The sequence below is a fragment of the Trachinotus anak genome, unplaced genomic scaffold (assembly GCF_046630095.1).
Source record: "Trachinotus anak isolate AG129_WGS33_773 ecotype Australia unplaced genomic scaffold, CSIRO_AGI_Tana_v1 ptg000033l, whole genome shotgun sequence".
Taxonomy (NCBI): Eukaryota; Metazoa; Chordata; class Actinopteri; order Carangiformes; family Carangidae; genus Trachinotus; species Trachinotus anak.
The window spans coordinates 80369-101521 of NW_027273884.1; the positions used below are offsets into that span (position 1 = coordinate 80369).

The 21153-nt window shown below is 43.4% G+C and overlaps 1 protein-coding gene across 6 annotated transcripts in view; it reads left to right on the top strand.

Moving 5' to 3' along the window:
- Positions 1-21153, top strand: part of ralgapa2 (Ral GTPase activating protein catalytic subunit alpha 2) — a 90378-nt gene that overhangs the window by 54974 nt on the left and 14251 nt on the right. For all 6 annotated transcript variants that reach the window (XR_011686875.1, XM_071471089.1, XM_071471086.1 and 3 more), the window contains 5 exons: positions 1172-1243; positions 1941-2064; positions 2183-2338; positions 5095-5253; positions 7789-7916. Coding sequence is in view for 5 of the 6 variants with exons in the window: in XM_071471089.1 (XP_071327190.1) it covers positions 1172-1243; positions 1941-2064; positions 2183-2338; positions 5095-5253; positions 7789-7916 (639 nt within the window). In the remaining variant the exon portion in view is untranslated. The remainder of the gene's footprint in view (positions 1-1171; positions 1244-1940; positions 2065-2182; positions 2339-5094; positions 5254-7788; positions 7917-21153) is intronic.

Sequence of the window (21153 nt, forward strand, 5' to 3'; positions counted from 1 at the left end):
TGACAGTGTGGCTGGTATTGTTTTAGCCTTGCGAGGCTTTGTGCGTGTGTGTGTGCGTGCGTGTGCGTGCTCGTGGCAAAATATGGTCCTGGAGACACATACTGTAGCGGGAACTATCACAGAGGCAGTTTTGAGGACTGTTGATTATTAAATAAAAAATAAATTGAATTAATTGGAAAAACCAGAAAATGAGTGGAGAAACAGCATGATAATGTCTCCATCCATAGAGCACAAGTGGTCACTGAATAGTTTGATGAGTATGAAAATGATATGAATCATACACTATGGCCTTCGGAGTCACCAGAGCTCAACCCAGTTGAACTCCTATGGGAGATTTTGGAGCAACAGCACTCTCTCCACCACCATCATTAAAACACCAAATGAGGAAATAGCTCTTTGAAGAATGGTGCTCATCCCTCCAGTGGAGTTCAGAGATTTGTTGAATCAATGCCCAGGAGCATTGATTGGGTTTGCTCTGGTGGCATGTGGTGGCCCAGCACCGTACTAAGACACTTTATGTTGGTTTTTCCCTTGATTTGTCCATCTGTCTGTGGGCGGATCTTGTTACTGCGATAGTGTCTGAAATGTGGAAGATAAACTCACGAAACTACAGGTGTGTAGCTGAAGATGGGTGTGGTCCAATGAGTACGGAGTACTCCTGTAATAATATAGTAATACTGAGCTACTGAGCACTCATGAGTCAGAACATCAACATGTTGTGATGATGATGAAGATGGTCTCTAGAAGTGTTTTTGTACCCAGGTTACTTCATCCTCAGAGTAACCCAGCTGTTGGCTTGTTACTAAGAGAGAGAAAGAGCAAAGTTAAAAGCAAACTGCAGCGTCTTAATCTCCTCTCCACAGGGTAAAAGTGTCCAGCTGTTTTCACTAAGGTTTGCCTTACAGAGCCACATCTTTGCAGTGCCTCCCTGTAAATTAAAAGCTTACACCTTTTAATGGTGATGGTGCAACGAGCACACAGCTAGGAGATTGCTGTTTGCACCTGTGACTTTTTTGCCTTTGTAAATCTGTTGAAAAGTTGAAAACTGTTTAATATTTGAAATTTTTTTAATAATAATAATAATAATTCCTTCGGAATGTTCTTAGCTTATTAGCTTTTATATACAGACTTGAAAATGTTATGTCTAATCGAGAGTTTCTTTCTCAAACAGGAAAAGTTTCCATTTGCTGAAGAAAAACTCAAAGCTCTTAAGAGAACTGAAGAACTTGGATTCCAGGCAGTGGTAAGGCTGTTGTAGCTTGTATCAGAAAATTAAATTTGTGATTTTCCCTGTAGGAATTAGAAACCAATAAACAATATAAATATAATTATTTACATTGTAGTGTTCCCTGTTTATCTGCCACTTCAGGCCTATGGTAAACCTGTCCCTACAGAGGTGACATTCACTCTATAAGTCATACATACAGTTTCTCGAAGCAGCGTCATACTGCCCCCCTTCCTCCCTCATGATTTTCCTAATCTGTATTACCTCCTGCTGATCACAGCCCTGGAAGTCTTCCACTATCGCTCTTGCTGTCCAATCAATAAGTATTCTACACATTGCTAATGACAGGAGCTTATTAAAGAATGCCCTCAGGATTGGACCTCATTCCCAGATGGCCAGACCTGTTCGGGCAATAACAACCTGTGTCAAAGCATGCAAAGTCCTCTAAATCAACGACACTACGATGTTCTGCCATGGCAATAGGGGAAGTTAAAGCAATACTCTCATGATTTTATTCAGCAACTCAATTACACTTAGACTTACAATTTACCTTGATAAGCAAGGTGTAGTGTTTGTCATTGAATTCACATTTCAAAGCCTTTTTATCTGAAGTGGCTGGAGTAGTGAGAAGCCTTTCGAGTTATGTTGCGTTTGTAAAATTGGCTGTTTTCTTGTTGTTCTTTTAAAACTGGCTACTATATCTTTTGTTCTATAGTCGAGAGACGCACAAGATCGCTGTGTTCTACATTGGAGAGGGCCAAGAAGACAAGTGCTCCATCTTGTCTAACAGTGCAGGCAGCCAGGCCTATGAAGACTTTGTGTCTGGACTGGGATGGGAGGTGCAGACAACTACACCTTCAAGTCAACACACCCCCTGTATCCACAAGTCCAGTCTGAATATGCACACAATGATGTACAGGCACATTCAGAACATTAAATTTTATATGTGACCCCCAGGTGGACCTGGCCACGCACTGTGGCTTTATGGGCGGCCTCCAGAGGAATGGCAGCACAGGTCTAACAGCTCCATACTATGCTACCTCCACTGTGGAAGCTATCTTCCATGTCTCCACGCGTATGCCATCTGACTCTGATGACTGCCTCACCAAAAAGGTAGAATGTCCTGTTTATGTTAATGATCTGTTTTTAATCATCATAATATGTATTGTAGTAATTGCAAACCTCAGGTCCAGAGTATGTTAAGAAGAAAATACTTTGATGCAGTGAAATGGCTACACAGTCCTTCCTGCCCAGAGCCGTATGTTGTTGTAGCCTTCAGCTCTGTGTTAAGCTGTGATCAGGAGGTGTGACTCTAGAGTGCGGGCATTGATTAGTGACCCTGGCCAGACAGGCCAGAGGAGTAGAGAGTCGCAGGCGCATGAGTGAAGAGAGGGCATGTGCCGCTGTGGTAATGACTGTGATTCTGCTAGCCCCTGCCCCCCTCCCTGTGTGCTGTGACCAGGGCCTGGATTCAGCCATTAGCTCTCCCTGCTAGGGCAGGCGCCGGCCGGATGCCGGCAGGATCCTTTTATCCAATTCCTGCTGCCGCCACAGGAGCGATCGATTGGGTTCTGCAGTGGGATTCTGAGCTGTAGTGCACCAGTAGCAGTTAGCACGAAGAAATGAGCCGCAAGGCCCCTGCCCGTGCTGCCAATCTTCTCATACAGTACCCTGCTGAGAAGGGAAATTCATCAGGCTCTCCTCATAGACAGCCCCCCTCCAGTCCTCCACAATCCTACCCCCCTCTCCGTTTCACAAATAACTCCTAACTCATTCCAAACCCATCCTGAACCTCTGCTTAGTGGCTGCAAGAATTAGTTAGACTGAGTAAAGATTTTGACTGACCAGAGTGAGACACTAGAGGGGTGGCCAAGCCCAGTGTGGAGTGTGCTGCCACTCCACTTCCATTCATTTCACTCAAGAACTTCTGTAATTACTCATGCTCACCTTCACACCACCATCTCCACACCAGCCACAGGCCCAGCCGAAATTGGCTGGCTGGCTGCGTGCATGGATGCTTCAGAAACAGGTGGGGTGGAAGGGGTAGAGAGAAGAGAAAGGTATGGTTTTGAAGAATTGGAGCGAGAAACGGGCATTGTCTGTGTTCAAGTAGGATGTTTCCCTGTCAATTTAAAAATAACACTTTTAGTCCAACAGTCACCCACTTTACTGCCTGTGACCAGAGAAACATACTGTGGGGGAGCTCTCACTGGACAGATTGCCTGTTTGAGGACGATGGTGGGGGGGGGGGGGGGGGGGGGCAAAACCAGAAAGAAAAGAGGGAAAAACCATGAATTCCTCAATCCAATTGTGGGTTTTAGGGCAGTACAGGCTGCAGCAGTAGCAGCTGGCTTCAGTAATGCGGTTATAGAAGCGACCTGCAGGGTTGGGGTCAGGCCATGTTGTGTGTGTGTCTGTGTGTCTGTGTGTCTGTGCGTGTGTGTAGGAGAGGCAGATAGACGGGTGCTTTAGTTATCACACTCACCCCCAGGCACTGCAGCTTAACTGGGCTGCTGCAGGTTGTTTTTATAAGGAGCCTCTTGTGTTCTGGGGTCCTCCGGTTTGCTGTCTCCATGTGCATGAAGCCCAATGGCTAGATGGGAGGTCAAAGAGGGCTAATTGGACAAGAGCCTTTGACTTGAATCACATTTTATTAAAGAAGTCTCAAACATTTGGATGTCATTAACAAGGGAATAAATAGATTGGTGCAGAAGATGATTGACTAGAGCATAAGCATCCTCATTAAACTTGTGATTCAGCTCATCCAAATGCTAATATCTTAACCCAAATTAACATCCCAGTCTTGATTGTCTACCACAAATGCATATTCAACATTTTCTCTGAAATTGTCCCAGTGACTGACCTGGTTGGTACCTGCTGATCCTTGGACAGACAGACTGAACTGGCGAGCTCCAGTAATCAGCATGCCGTGGATTTGTTTAAGATTACCGTATTACCATAATTAAGGGCTTATAACAGAATGTGCTAATTGCATTTTTGGTGGCAGGGGCATGTTTTTTAATAGCTCATTAGGGCCACAGTACATTGGCAGATGTTTTCTTCTGAGTAGAGGCTCACTTTTCATTGTCCATGATACCCCAGAAAGGGGAAGGACAGCTTGATTGAACTTCACTGGACTAGCAGCTAATAAGTGATCTACACTTGTCAGAGAATATAATGTAGCTGTGTCCATCTATTTTACTTTGGAGAGGGGAAAGCTGTTTACCTATTTCAAACTAGCATCAGTCAATTTCCTGCCATTTAAGTGTATCTTCTTGTCCTGCCCAGTTTCATTTGTGTTTGTGAATAGAGTGGAAATGGGAAGCAATTTTATCTCTGATGGAGACAGTTAATTGGATTTGAATTATTTGTTTTTAAAATGCTCAATTTTGTGCATTTCGTGTTTGCAATTTGAATTTGTAATGAAAAAAGCTATAAAAAGAGTCAAAACCAGGGCCCAGACCCTTACTCAAACCATTGTTTCCAAACAGTTTCTGATTTAGCTGTAAGCAGTCACCTTGCTCTTGCACCTGCTGCATTTATGTTTCACCTTTAGTATACACAATTTTACAGCAGAGCTTGTAATGGAATAAATCGTAAAATAATATATTGCTGTATGCAGTGATAAAAGCCAGTTACGCTACATTACTTATGAAGCCTCTATTGACTTGCCAGCAGTAAATAATATTTTATTATCATTCATCCCCTCAGTTGACTCCTTGGCCTTCTCAAGGTCATGGGTGTGCTGACTGGATAAACCCAGGTCACTGAATCTCACTGAGTTTGGTTTCCTGTCATCATAACCAGGGGGGAGAAAACAACCTGCACTTTCCAGGTACTTGATTAGAATGATTTTGTTTGTCTAACAGCTACGTCACCTGGGAAATGACGAGGTGCACATAGTATGGTCAGAGCACACCAGGGACTACCGACGTGGCATCATACCAACTGACTTTGGAGATGTGCTGATTATTATCTACCCAATGAAGAACCACATGTATTTCATCCAGATCGTGAAGAAACCACAGGTAAAGCATTGCCATCAGGGGGTTTGGTTAAGGTCATTGTTAACAATGCACATTGGAATTGGGAAGTAACTTTTAATGCATGTCATCAAACATTGTTTTAGTCCACTGCTATTTCTTTTGTGCTTTGATGACAACTTACTTTCTAGGCACAATAAACAAGAAAACCACACAAGCTATTTTCAGCTCTGGGCTAATTTCCAGTCTCTTTTCATGAATTAAAACAGTCCCCTGTGCTAGCTTTCTATTCAGACTTTACTGCGAGTTTTATAGGTTCTTTCTCCTGTTGCAGTTTCTGTCTGAAGGCTGCTACTCCAGCAGTGCATTATTACCCACACTGTGGGTATGTGCTTTCAGAGATGGTTACTAGCCTTTCTTGGCTGGCTTTCATCTTGGATGCTCCATAGCACTGCACTCAGTGTGTGGCCTTCTAGAGGATAGTGAAATTTTGTCATCTGAGGCGGCTGGCGTCAGGTGTTCATATATCCACAATACTTTCCATTATCCATACTCAACATTATTCAGATGGAAAAATGATTCTATAATACAGTCTGTTTTGTTTTCATTGTTAGGGCATTGGTTATCTTTCAAACAAGTTCATTTCAGAGTCAGAGAGATGACTGAGAAATACATAAAATAATGCAAGCAACAATAGTGTCCCAGTTTAGCTTTATTAGGACATTCAGAAATGGCTACAATCAGAATCAGTTATTTGTTCACCCACCTGAATTGCATAATTTATCAGTTATTTTCTCTTCTACAGACATTACTTATTGCCAGTTTAATTATCATTGTTACAATTTATTTTCAAGTCTTAACCCAGTAACGGTATCATTATTCCTCTGAAGCGATCTGCCTTTATTAAGACCCTGTGTTTTGTGCGCTTTGTTCGTTTGATGTCTGACAATTAAACTTGGACCTTTTTCCTCTCAGAGTAGTATGACATCTTGCTTTAAAGTATGCATGAAGTTTAAATGCATCAGTGGTTGTAAATGGTTCAGAAGTGAGTGAATACACACATTCTAGTGTTCTGCCCCCTGAATTCCACCACCATGCAAGTGATCAGATTTATTTTCCACCTCCAAGAACCTACACTGTCATGTCATGTGAAGAAATAAGTACATCTCATGGTAATAGTCGACTTTTTCAACATATTTCAACAAACAAAAATGTTATCCTCTTTGATACAGTGCCTACAGACAACTATACTTGAACAAAACCACGAGGAGGATTATCTTTTAACAAAAATATGAATGGATGTTATAGTCCTCTGTGGCCCCAGAAGCTGGAACATAGACATAGCAGAAATTAGCAGAAATAACTCCTTGTAGTTTTTGCTTAGTTGCCCATTTCAAACCCAAAAATGCACAAGGAGTCTGGCCTTTGCTAAAATGTTCATTTTTGAACTGTATACTTGTTCTAAGCAAAGGCTTTTTCCTGGCACACCTTCCATGCAGGTCAAATTTGTGCAATCTCTCTCTGATTGTAGATGTATTACAGGAGTTGCTTCTAGAGCCTGTGATCGGATTTTGGGGTTCTGGGAGACTTCTTGCATCAGGCTGTTCTTGGGTTGTATTTCACTGGGGTGACTGTCCCTCACAAACTGGCAGTTGATTGAAATTTACACTATTTGTAAATAATTTTCTTGACATTAGACTGATTTCTTTTTAAAAGAATTTGGAGGTTCTACCTGTGCTGCCTAAGAAGGCTCTAATAATGGGCACCAAATCTAGAACACCAGACCTGAAGATCTGATAAATGTAGGGGTGTACTCACTTTTTCCATGTGAGAGATCTGTTATTTTGGTTCTTTTAATTTATGAGTTTAATTATGAAAATGACAAAAACAAAAATGTAAAATGTAAGATCAAATGTTGGTTCAAAAATGTTCATAGGGTGTCTCCTTAACTTTTCACATGACAGTTAAGTTTACACAGTGTCACCCCAGTTTTACAGCATGTGATTAAGTTAATTAGTCTGTATTATTTCTGGTTAAAATCCATTTATTGTTTAATTTGACTAGTTATTATACTCACTGAACTGCCAAGTTGAAGACAGCAGGACCTTTTGGAGGGACTTTGACATTCACGTCAACTTCCAGGTCAACGACCATTGAGCTTCGGTGATTAAGGGCCCCCTTCCAATATGCATGAACAGACGCGTGTACCCACACACACACTCACACGCTGCCGCTAAACTGGATATTGGCCCTTTGTATTTGTTCAGTAGCTCAATATGAGGGCATTGTTTAGTATTGATTGTCATTTTAATTTCATTTACCTAACATTGATTCACATTAGATATGTGTGGTTGTCATGCAAAGTTAGGTAAAATCCAATTTCAACTTGAACCCTGCCCTAAACAGATGGAGAAACGGTTCAAAAAAGAACAAAAAGATTTTTTTTAACCAACCCTTTGTTATTTTTAAGCATTTGTCTATGTACTGGAAACTGACCAAATTAACTTTAGAGTGTGGAGAACTCAGTGCCCAATTTTTCTTACTCTTTGTTATTCTTTTTTTCTGTCTTAACTTCCTCAGGTTCCTTTCTTTGGGCCTCTGTTTAATGGCGCCATCATCACTGGGACACTGCTGCCAAGCTTGGTGCGGGCCACCTGTATCAATGCCAGCAGAGCTGTCAAGTCTCGGCTGACTCTCTACCAGAGCTTGTATCCTTTACTCCTCATGCCTTCTGCTTCATTTACTGTTCACTATCCCATACAGGGATGGCTCATTAGAGGAATGTAACAATCTAAAAACATCAGCCGTTTATTGCCCGTACAGCTGAGACTGTTAATGTTCTGAGCATGCATTTAACAATATTTCTATGATGATTTCATTAGATGCATAACACCTCTGAGCATAAATTTTCAGCACCACCAGCAGCCCATTTGGGTAAATTCATTGAGACATGTGGCGTGCTTGTCACGTCAGCCAACGTACACAGCTGAATGCTGACACTGATTTTTATGGGCTGACTGATTTACATACAGCTATTAGGCCAGGACTGTTTCACAGCCTGGAGCAGCATGGGAGGTTGCGTGGGGCTGTTTTGGGTAGGAGCACAGATAATGTGTCATCATCTATCACTACCGTTTTATGGAGCACAAGGAGAGCCAAAATAAGAGTGCCATCAACAAATGCATACAAGTGCGTACAGACACAAGCGCACACACACACACTCATACTCATCCCTCCACCCATCTATCCAACAGTGTGCCGTTAAGAGCCTGACTCCAGCTGTAGTTGTCAGTTGGTTTAAAGGGAGTGTAATCACCAATGGAGATGAATTAGCATGTGAATGCCAGCAGCACAGGGTTTGGGGGGTGAGATGGGGGGCAGAGTCGGGATGGGCCCTGGAGGGGGAAACCTGATCTCCCCTAACGCTCTGCTCCTCCTCGGACAGCATGTACAGCACCGCCTCACCAGAACCACGCTGCCCCTCTGGCGGTTGCTATAGAAACCTCCCCCAAGGAGGTTTCATTTAGATGGAAGACTAGTATCTATTGTTTTAAGACACTGATAAGACCTTTTTTTCAATTTGTAGCCATTTTTAACTTATTATCAAGTTCTTACTAACAACAAAGGATTTTGCTCTTTAATTACTCTACAACACACTCCGCGTATTTTGTTTACAGATGGGTGTGTGAAAGTATGTGTCTGCCTGTATGCGTTTCACAGCGCATCACATCCCCAGGACCCCCACCCCTATATCAGGCCTTGTCTGTGTGTCCCTGGGGGCATCCTGAGTGACAGATGTCTGTTACCCGACGCCAAGTGAATTAGCTCAGTGTGACTCTCAGTGCCAGAGGGGGGCCAGCCACAGGCCTGCCTGCCTCTGTGAGCCTCAAGGGGTGGTGGTGGGATAAGGGGGGTGGGACAGTACCAGGCCTGTGCTGGGCCACAAAAGCCTTACCTGGCATTCCTTAGCAGAGGAGCAGACAGCACAAAGGCATGATCTATGAGAGGAGATAAGCGCTGCCTCTGGAGTTCTGGCACTGATAGGATGCCAGGCCTCATGCACTCCAAGAGAGGAGATGAATGAATGTGCCAAGCGAATCACACTGCCAGCAGAAGTATCTGCATGTCTGTCTGTCTGCTATTTGTCTGCCTAGCTAGAGGGGATTGTGAGGACAGAGGCGATGTATAAAGTAATGAATGACCACAATGTTGAATTTGATATTTGCCATGTGAAAGTGATAACCAAGATTTTAAGAGAAGTGGTATCACAGATTGTCGTGACTGACACAATGTCCAGCAATGGCATGAACCGTGAACAAAACAGTCTTGAGTGGCAGGTGCAGTTTGTCTTTCATATGTTTTCATCCTCGGGTTTGCTGTTGTATTACACCATCCGGTCGTCATTCTTCCATCTTCTCAGGATATGTGGCTCTTTATCTTTCACAGTTTGGAACAATGACATCATCTGGGATGTGTTTTTTTTTTCTGTGCAAGATGAAAATCCTCATCCTTAGTTTACCCCTTCACAATGCCTTAACAATCCACAGTCTGCTCTCTGCCTGTGAGGCCACTCTCCAAGGTAATTAGTTGAATATTTCTTCAAAGAGAAGCTATATGACCCCTGTGTGTCCAGATAAAAGGCCAGTATGGCGCTGCAGCCCCCTCTCTCACTCTGTCACAAGGCTCGAGAGGACTCCAGCAGTCAACTGCAACGCTCACAGGATCTCTCAGGCTAATAGGATTTGATATTGAAAAATGACCACCAGCATCATTTTCAGAAAATACACACACAGATAGGCTAGAGTGTTTTTCCAGATAGATCCTCTCCACTTGCTGTCTTTCTGTCTTCCTCCCCATTTCATCCTCTCTCTCTCTTTCTCTCTCTTTCTCTCCCTGTCTCTCTGTTTTGTGAGGATTTGTGAAATCTGTGTCATTGCGTTGTTTTTCTTGTACAGTGGCCAGATCTCAATGTCGGTTAGAATTTGCATCAGTTTCTCCTGTCAAGACACAACCTAGGCCTCATGGACATCATATCACATGCCTCTCACAGACAACTCATAATGTATCATCTATTATTTATATGCCTGATGGAAAATGCAGCTGGTCTTTGTATGTTCTAAGTGTATTGTCTGCAAGTAGTCCACATTGCACAGCTGCATTTTGAATATGTGACCACAAAATGTTCAATCTAAAACAATTTTTAGAGTTTTTATTAAACCACCATTGTTTTTATTGATTTATTCCCAACGTAGTAGCCTAAGTGAATGTCTTTTTTTTTTTTTTTAGCCTCCATTAATGGAGCTTATCACTACACACACAAAGTGTATGACATGCTGGCCAAAAAGAGAGAATGAGTTTGTTTGTGTCACCTGAACCCCGCCTGTCACTGAGTGGCCTGCCGGTCTGCTGCCATTTACTGTACGATGAAGATCCTTCATACTGTCACTGTAGAATAATGTCTTCATCCAGAAGCTGGGATTCATTTCTCTCTTCAACAAGCACTTGAGTTTGATGTGCCGTCCATCATTCTTTGTGATGGGGATATTGTTAAGGGTAAAAACTGTCCGTGTGTGTGTGTGTCGGGAAGACGGCAAGTTTCTAATAGGTGAGACAGTGCGGAACTGACCTTGATTCAGAGACACAGCCTCCCTACTGCACAGAATCAATAGCTTTTGCACACTGCCCTTAGTCCCCATCCTCTGCTCTGACACACACGTAAACACACACACACGCACACACGCACAGATCCATCTCCAGGCAGCGATCAATAACCATAATCTGTTTCTGCCCATCGCCAGTCATGCGAGCCAGGCTTTTAGGTGGTGTGTGTGTGTGCGTGTGTGTGTCTGTGTGTCTGTGTGCAGTAGCAAAAAGAAGAGAGGGAGGCTTGATCCTTTCAGTGGAACCCAGAAAGCTGCTGAAGTCTGTCATGTTCCCCTCACAGGCTCATGTGAGCATGTCTACAATACCCCAGCTCCACAGAGCGCCCAAAATGAGTTGATGTACATAATTTTAATGGATGTATACTGGAAAATAATGGATACTATATCCTGTATGATTCCTTTGTGCACTGTGGCTGCCCCCCCGGACGCCATCATAACTATTACAGTCACTGAATTGACAATGACATATTCTCACACCCCTTCTGAGCAAGTTATTGTGCCACTCTCACTGTGTCTTTGTCCAACGGCAGCACGTTCTTTTGTATACTGTAAGATTCCTCACCTAGCAGAGATGAAAGTGCGCCTGCATGCATGATAGGGTGCCATGAATAGGGTCTGCCACGTTAGTGTTGCCTCACATGAATTATTTAACATCGTTGATAGGTCTAATTTGCCAGCTGTTGTGCCATAACTGTCAGCAGTCTCATGGATAATACTCAGCAGTCTATATCACTGTGAAACACAGTGCTTGACTGGGCACAGTGAGACGCCAAGCTTGTCATTATATGCTGGATTCATGTAATGGCCTGAGCTGATATGAGTATGACTGGCCAACTTCCTGTTTATGGAAAACAGGGGTGACTAACTAAATGGTGTTATTGAAATGCCCCAAGTCATTTGTAACTTACAGTAAAAATCTTAAAGGGAGGTTTAAGAAATCATCTGGACTTGTCGCACAGCGTGTGATGTTAACTGTGTAGCAGTGTGTCTGTGTTGCTGAACGCAGTTGGCTGTTGGTGGGAGTGTAGGTAGTTGGAGGTTGGGTAAAGGGCCAGCTCTGAGATGTCCCTGCATGGAGTTGGCCAGGGTGGTTTGGGCATTGGCTTTGACAGTTTACGCAGTATTTGGGGGGCTACAGAGAGAGGAGGGGTCTCTCCCCCACTGAATGTTTTAACCTAATCCCATTATCAGTGTACCGCACTGCCTCCCATCTCTTCCCCCTCCTTATCCCTGCCCCCTCCCACCCCTCTCTCCAGCTGACCAGCTGTTCCTGCCGGGACTCACGACAATGTCCGATGTGTTCAGATCACTGAGTACCCCCCCTCCTAACACACACACACACACACACACACACACACATAAATACACTGAGCACACACAAATGCACAACCAAAGCAATTGCCTAGCCCATTGCTGGAGCCTAGGAAGGCCTAGAGGGAGGAGGGTGTTAGTTAGGGAAGAAGGGGGGTAGCTTTGGGGGTGCGGAGGGGGCAAGCACAGGCCTGTCAAACCAAGAGCCCTGACTCAGGAGGCAGCCCAGCTCGGATGGCATATGGCGTCTAGCTTCATACAACATGCAAAAGTATTCTCTCCCTTCGCCCCCCCTCTCATCCACTCCCCTCTCCCTGTCTCCCTCCCCTGCTGCTAATGCAGAATGACTCATAGCATTACTCATTTTTTTTTCCTCTGCTCCTCTACCCCTCCCACATTAGTTCCTCCTCCTCTTGCCACCCAGCCTGTAACAAAAGGTGTCCGCTGCAAGGCACCCACACCCTGAAAGCCCTGGGGGCCCAGCCCAGCCCAGCCTGCACTCTGAGTTCTGAGCTTCATGGGGGCCGCCCCTTTTAAACACAGGTAGAGCAGGCGTGGAACCAGACGGCCAACAGCAGGGTCCCAGAGCCCCGCCTGGGGTAGCATACACACACTGCTGGTGTCAAATTGTTGTGACTGTTTGTGTGTTTGTGTTTGTATGTATACAGGAGCTGATTTTATTTTGTAGGGCCTCTGGTATTGCAAGATTACAATGCTTCATGTGTGTGTGGGTGTGTTTTTTGTGTGCAACGTGCATCCTGTTTGTGTCTCACTGCAACCTTTCCAACAAATAAGGATTGTCTCAGTCTGCTTTTTGTTGTTATTTGTTCCCAAATTAACAGATGTCCTTTCGGTGTAATTTTATTTGTTATTTCAGTTTTTTTCTCTTTGATTTATTTTCCTGAATTTGATTATTTACGGTTAATAAACCATTATATACTGTCAGGGAGCTTTCAGTTGCCAAAATAAGCCAGATTTTATATTAAATAATAAAAAAAACATTGAGTTTTCAAGTAACCCTAACAGAAACTGCATAGTGTAACCTAAAGAATGTCATGCTCTGTGTATTTTTAAACTTGAACCCCCACCCTCATGCCCCTCCCCTTCTCTCTCCGTCTGTTATGCATTCATGTCTGACATCTGTCTATTTGTGAGAAGTGAAAGCCAGCAAGACTGCCAGTTTTGTGTGGGATCGCTTTCTCCATCCCATCTCCAACTCGGGTTTAGTGTATCAGGTGGAATTACATAAACAAGACCAACAGATTGTATGCATTTTTAAAAACTGCTTGGCCTATAGCAATATTAAAGGGCCGATAGTATTTTCTATATTTGGATGTATTTAAAGTCCAGTACAATGTTGAACTTATTTCTTACTTGTGCAAATTCTTGAAGATTATTGTATTTGCTTGTTGTGCTTAAGTGCAAAACATCTGTCATCAGAGTTAGAAATTACAACTTGTTGGTCCCTTTTTCTGCTGATACAAACTTATATTTCAAAATAAAGTTCAGAAAACATGGCAAAGCAAGTACTGTATTAAATACATACTAAATACACAATCAGCTATTAAAATAACTTTGATGCATTTAATAACTAAGTGATAGCTGATCATCATCCAGTTGTATATAATGACATAAAATGTTGAAATTCGCTGATATGTTTGTGTTTGAAATAGATTGTTGCTGTAGTGTCACACTACAGTCTCCTATTTCTCTACATTTAAGTCTCAATAGAATAAATTGGCACAGATTGAGCAGGCAATTGAGTTTCTAATGTTTTTATTATATTTTGCATACACTTGAACATGCAGGCCTAACAGTGAGTAATGATCCCAAATTGGCTGCTAATATGTAATGGAATGAGCAGGCATGAAGATTATACCCTTGGAGAGACTGTACAAAAAATCATACAAATGCCCTCACTTAATATCAAAAAAATAAATAAACAAATGGCTCTTATGACTACCTTGCTAATAGGTCATTGGTCTCTGTCAGTCAGCCAGAATGCCCTGACCCCAGTGTCACCACTGGGCCAGTCCTGACTTTGAGAGGACATGTTCATCGTGATTGATGTGTGGTTCTGCTGCTTCGAGCTCGGGTGTAAAAACTTGTCTGTCTGCTTTAAGTGATTAGAATCCAGCTAGCCATTCCATCTGTTCCCCCCAGCTCTGTTTAATTAATGAACTTTCTTTCTCCGCCCCGTAGCCAGCCAGCACAACACTAAAGCAAAAGCTGTTAGCCCTCTTAGGTTATCCAAATGGATGCGTGTTCTTGTCCCCCCCCTTCCCTCCTCCCAATGGATGCGTTCTCATTGATTAGTTATGTTTTGTTTTCCCCTCTTTTGTCTCAGGGTTCTTAAAGGGAGGGTTAATGAGCTTTCCTGGCAAGCTGTAGCGCTTGGAATCTGGGGATAAATTGGAATAATTTTGTTGTTTTTTTTGTTTTTTGTTTTTTTGTTTTGTTTTTTTTGTGATGGACTTGGCAGAGAAGTGAAGCCTCGTGCCACCATGTGTGTTTGTGTGTAGGAGTGTGTACGTCAATGGTAATGTGTGTTTGTTTGGATATGTATGAATGGCTTTGAGGCGGGGTATATTGCATTTCATCCCTGCTGGTCCATTATTCCTCTTCAGAAGCAGGGAATCTGGAACACCCTTTAACAGTTGGCTCTGTCACTATTCATCTTCAAGCCATCTCAGCGAAACTCTTGTCCTGTTCTCCTTTTACCACCAAGTACTCTCTCTCTTCCTTTATGTCCCCTCTTCCTTCCGTGTCTCTTGTTACAAGGCAGTGGACAGCCCTTTGTCCAGCCAAAGCTGCCCTCTTTTGTTTGTGCGGCCTTTTTTATCCTTGTGCTAATCGCCATGGTCGTGTGCCTGAGTTGGACCCCATATTTCACGCTCAGCTCTCCTTTGTTTGACACACCGCCCCTGATAAGAATCCCAATTCTAGGGCCTCTCTGATATTGAAATCCAACAGCGGCGTAGAAAGAGCCTTCAATCATCCATTATCTGTGCTCCAGTGATTACCATTCAATCTCCCAGGGTCCAGGCTCCTCATCACCGGCCCCAGAGCCGAGGCCGTCCCCTGAAAGAACCTGCATCCCTTAACGTCTGTGTCACATTCAAGCATATCCATAGATATTTCTGACGCCGTCTTGAGACAGCCCTGCACTGAATGCTGCTGGGAAATGTCAGTGAAATGTCACTCATCGTTCTCCGCTGGAATCTCTTGGTCTCTGATGTGGCCATGGGTTTTCAGGGACTCTTGTGAGGACACCTTGTGACATTATTGGGTTTCTTTGTCCCTAAATGGCCATTAAATTTTCAATTCTCTTTTTTTGTTCAGAGACTAGGATTGGTCTTTTTTTATTTTTATTTTTTTATAAGGCTGCGATGCTTTTAATGTCACAGGCTTAATTGGGTGTTTTAAGAAGGAATTAGTTGATTATTTATAAGTTGCACATTAATGCCTCTTTAAATGGTTCAAAGGCAGTGTCTGCTCCTCCGCTGGCCTCTGGCCATTGTTCTCTTTTAGAGGATGTCCTTGTGCCTCACAGCATTTGCATTTTTGCACTAAATGGAATTTTCTGCAATAACAGACAAGGCAAGGCAAACAAAGCAATAACAAAAACAAAACATTTAAGTATGTATTGCTGTGCATTGTCTGCCTCTTCTTACAGAAAGCAGCCTTTGATGTGTTAATACTGATAGTCTGTGTTTCATTGTCAAGTGGTGGTTGTGGCTGAAAGAGAAGCACTGAGAGATATTGGTAAAATCTTTCTGTGTCTCTCCATTGCAACAGGCTGTAATAATATTGAGTCTGATGTCAAACAAAGAAAGTACTGTCGGTTGTGGAAACAGGAAGAGCACTTTCCAGGAGTGGGATGATCTTATCTTAAAAACTTATACATCTTTGTCTTGCAGTATAATGTTAGAATGAGGATTCATACGACACATGACTATCATCATTTCTGTGTTTTCACAGTCTCAGCTGCTTATTCTTATTGTTGTGGCTGAAGTGTAAGAAAAGCTTTGTGCTGCAGACATCCACTTATCCAACACTCTATGTGTAGTTACACAACAGCTCTCGGTACCTTTGTTTAATGTAGTGTACACATCTTCATTAGTTATGTATAGCCTCTAATTACTATTGATGAGACTCTAGCTGATTGGGGTACAAATCTATAGCTTTTGTTATTCTAATGAGTGTTATTTACCCTCAGATCTCCAAGCCAGGGGGCTTTGGAATGGGGCTTTGTGCGGGCAGATACAGCGGGGGCCGCTCTAGCTACACCCACTTGTTTTTGTATCTGCCGACTCTGACAAAATCCTGTTTCCCTCCCCCCACACCATCACCCGTCTGCTTGGATGTATAGCACTTCCCGCTCCTCCATCTGTTTTTGTCCACCCATGAAAAGGTCCATTATAATCTGCAGGATGCACAGTTGACGTGCCGCGAGCTCCACTTGAGCCAATCAAGGCAGCACACCAAACTTAGGCCACGAATCCAAGAGGCCCTAACCCCTCCCCCAAGTTCATTTTGATTATTTGGGCTCTCTGTCTGAGATCTTCACTTGAACAAGTTTTTATAACATTGCCTCCATCTTCCCTTTTCCCTATAAAAGCTTCTAGTTTGAATGGAGCTCAGTGCATGCCCACTGGATGATGGCAGGCTCCTGATTAACCCTGGAGTGACTAGCTAATGTCATTGAAGGAGGGCCACCTGGCTGTGAGACTGTACAGTCAGCTGCCACTGAAGGGCCAGAATAGGAGACGACCAGGTGTTGGGCTCCAGCCCCCCTAATTGTTGCCATGTAATAGCCTGCTTGACTGCACAATATAGCCCAGGGGCGAGGATTAGGAAAAAGCTGTTGCCAACACAGAAGTCCATTTTCTTTTTTGCCCAAGGTTTTCTGTGTGTATTTCTCTCTGTGTGCGTGCATATGTGTATATAAATATGCATACATCTGCTTTTGCCATCATCCTCATTCATTACAATTATAGTAAGTAGAAGACTGGACCCTGTCCTGGCCCTGTCCCAGCTCTTTATCCACCCAGCACGTTAATTGCAGAGACACACCACTAATAGTAAGTAAAGTATCAGATTGTGAAGGTGACAGAAAAATTTATTTCTGAATTTGTAAGAGATGAAGTGACAAAGCAGCTGAATGATATAAGGATCCTAGACCTACATGGATGTACATGTGAAACACTTATTTTTGGGGCTGAGTGATCATTGTAAGGAAAAACATAAACGCCTTGCTACAAAGAATTTTTACATCATGTCCTTGAGGCTTCAACAACAATGCATTCAGTCATTATTAACACAATTTTGACAGAATGAAATAAACTAATTGGCCAGACTTATGTAAGTTTTAGACGGGAGTTCATATCTGATTGTTATCACACTGGCATTGATTGAAATATGTCCAAAATGCAAATATGAGGGCAAATCAGAAATGACTCTTGTCCCTCAGTAACTAACCTTCTCTGCTCTGTGCATTCACCACAGCTGTGATCATATGTAACATAGTGCTAATCATTATCATTCCCGCTAAATGCCTGGCATTTTGCATAAGGCCAGGCAGCCTAATTGGCCCGATGAACCTTTCATAGAGGGGGCAATGGAGGAACAAGAGACTTCATGTGCAGCATGTCTTGGCGGAGAAGCAGACGGAGATGCTTGGCTGTAACGCATCACAGTTATTCTGTTGCACATGCCACAAGCTTCATTAAAATTGCAAAGCCTCTGTTCATTTTGTTTTAATATTTCATCAGCGCTTGTCTCAACAGTGTTATCGTAGGGTTAAGATCAGAGCCATTTAGCATGACCCAGAGTTGGCACACTCATCTTGCAATTTAAGTGTCAGACTGGTTTTCTAGATGTGTCAAATACATTGTGGAACATCAGCATACTTTGATTGCTGCCATGCTTTGAGGTGGGTACAGGCGGACAGAACCCGAGTGTGTAGCCTGATAATAATTATCACACCATAAATTTCATCATGACAGTTGGAAGAAAGAAGAGGTGAAATGCCTCATAGGTAATCAGATGGATTCCAATCAAAGTCTGGGCCCAGTGTGCCCTTCCCTTTTTCATCTTTGACTTTTTATTAAAAGTTCAAATTGAGATCAGATAGATGCTGAACAATTCAAATAGCAGGAACTGAAGGAAAAATATGACACGTATTCACCTCAGATAACTCATAAGATGCCCACCTTTGTCCTGACCTAATAATGTTTCCAGAAGGCTGAGGCATTCATGTCACTCTGGTCATCATCACTGACAAAGGAGACCCTCAGAGAGAACTCTTACCCAGCCAGTCAAAGAACTGTATCTGTTAATCTTCATCCCTATCAGCCTTTTGTAGCTCATCTTATTATGACTTTCTGTTAATGCACGGTGGAGGCCTGTGTGACTGTCTGGCTATAATGGGCCTGTGTTTGATTAATCATGTCGATCCATTGTGTTTCACATCTAAGGCTGCTGCGTTAGGACTCATCAATGGAGACCAGAGTCCTTTGAAAAGGAGATTGGTTACAGACTCAGCTCATCTGAATACACAGGCCCAGTAGGCTTTGATAGCAGTTATGTTGTGATGAACAAACCATGCTGCCACAAATTATGATGTCACCAGGTATCTTGTGAGTGTCCTGTTTCTCTGGAGTGTGAGGATGACTTGTTGCTGTATCATTTATATTCTGACAATCAGTATGTTCTAACATAGTTTAGGGGTCAACATTGACTTTGGTGTAGGTGCTGGTCTTATGATTTGTTGTGGAGCAGAAATCAATTTTTAGTGTCCCCCAGAGGAATGGTGAGCTGCCAGAGACTTAAGAAAATGGGTGAGTACTTCCTCCAGTCAGCACATAAATAATCTGGTCATGCCAGCCAGCAGACATCAGATTTTGTCTGCAGCTGTGGCAAACCTGTGTGAAATCACTGATGGGCAGTGATGATGTCACGGGTTAGGAGTGATGTCACAGCCATAACTTCCCATCCCGCTGTCTGAATGCCAGATGGACGGTAGAGAGGTGTGGAGGTTGGAGCTTAGAAAGCTCTTGCTGTGGGAAACTCTCCCCTCAGGAGGTGTCATTAACCTGGGCTTACGGTTTGACCCAACTCCTTTGGGGCTCCTGAGCTCCAGTTTCCTGGACTTGCTTCTAATTAGGCTACTTGTTAAAACTCCCGGAAACCAGCTATTCCTCTAGAGCATCTGATGTTGTGTATGTCTATGCTCGCCCAGAAAATGGGCACACAAACACCTCCACTCATCATAATGCATCTGTGACACATTCAGACGTTTTCTGCCCTGCTTCTGTGTCTACAGCAAAAACCTGTTTAATGAGACACCCAGGTTTGAGTAGCTGCCATGTAAAATGGGAGTGGGACTCACATAAACACACACAGACACACTCTACAATCACCCAACAGGCTAGTTTCTGTCATACCCGCTCTCACTTTATCCATCTCAATCTGTTGTTCCTTCCCACTCTGCCATTATTCCTGCAGCCAGCTTTATTGCCACATTCACTCTCTCTGTCCCTATCTTTCTTTCTCCCCGTGTCTCTCCGTCTAAATGTCTCTGTCTTCTGCCCCCTTTTCCCATAATCACCTCACACCTCTGAGGGCCTCTGCTGAGACGAGCTTCACACCTCAGCCCTCGCTGTGACAACAGGTACTGCTGGCACTCACCGCGCGGCCTCTCTCCAATCAACACCTGCCTGGCTTTATCCCTCTTTCTTCTTTTCCTCCTTTCCATTTTCCCCCTCCCTCCTTCCCATCTTCACCTTCTTTCCCCATAGTTCTATCCCTCATTTTAGTGTCCCCACCAATCCTTTTCTCCCTCTACATTTCCCTGCCTCTTTGCCACATTTTCTGCCTCTTACCTCCTTTACCAGACTGAGTTCATCCATATGTAATCTAATCCATTTCTCCATACCAGTGCCTCCTGGAGATGGCACTGTGATCCCCTGTTGATTTAAACATGCTTGTGTTACATCAGTCCGCTTTCATTACCTCCTTTGGTAACCAGTGCAACGACTGGTAACAACAGCCTGTCTGTATGTCGTTTAAAGGTTTCACTAGCTTTGCTTTACTACCAATCCCTTTTCAATTCTTCGTTTGCCACCAAAGCAGGAGACTTAACCCTTGATTGTGTCCTTTTGGATGGACAGTAGTGTGCATTTGGTAGTGGGAGGTGGCATACCATGCCGTGCCCCCCCCCCCTCCAAAAAAATGACCACATCTGCTTTTTTTTTTTTTTTTTTAACCCGGCTTGCATTGGCACTGCAGCACAACCAAGCACTCCCCAATCCCATCCTCTTAACAGGCCAATTATGTGACTGCTGGGAGTCAATGGCGCTGTGAGCTACTCCTGAGCTCCTCTCCTCACCAAGGTCAAGCTGACAGGCCCAGGTTAATGGGCAGATGTGGGGCTAAGAGAGGAGGGGGTCAAGCACCTAGAGGCACCCTCCACCTCATCTCTAAACTGTCCCTCTTCACTACAAGAGCCCCTTTTACCACCAGCGCTCATACAAACAGGATTAACCTTGGCTGCTTCTGTGGAGGCCCGAGGAGTGTAGGAGTGGCTTCTCCCCATGCATTGCAAGGGTTTCTTTTTTTTTTTTTATAGGTCTTTTGTTTTTAGATGTTCTTCAGGTAAAACTCCCAGAATCATGAGGTCATTTTTCATTGGTCATTTCAGGATAACGTAAACCTGTGGTGTATCCTGATCTAGATTGATAAAGGTGTTGTTTTTTTTAGTCTGCATTCCTTCAAAATTGTTTCACAAAGAAATGGCTTGCACAGTTTCCGAAGGGAATAAGGCATAATTTTCAGAGAAAGACATCTGAACTCTTCTCTGTGACAGTTTTAAAGCAGTATCTTCAGTTCAAAATTAATTTTGAACCTGTATTGCTTGCCTTGCCTCCTTTCTTCCATCTTCCAGCTTTTAGCTGTGTACTAATAGAAA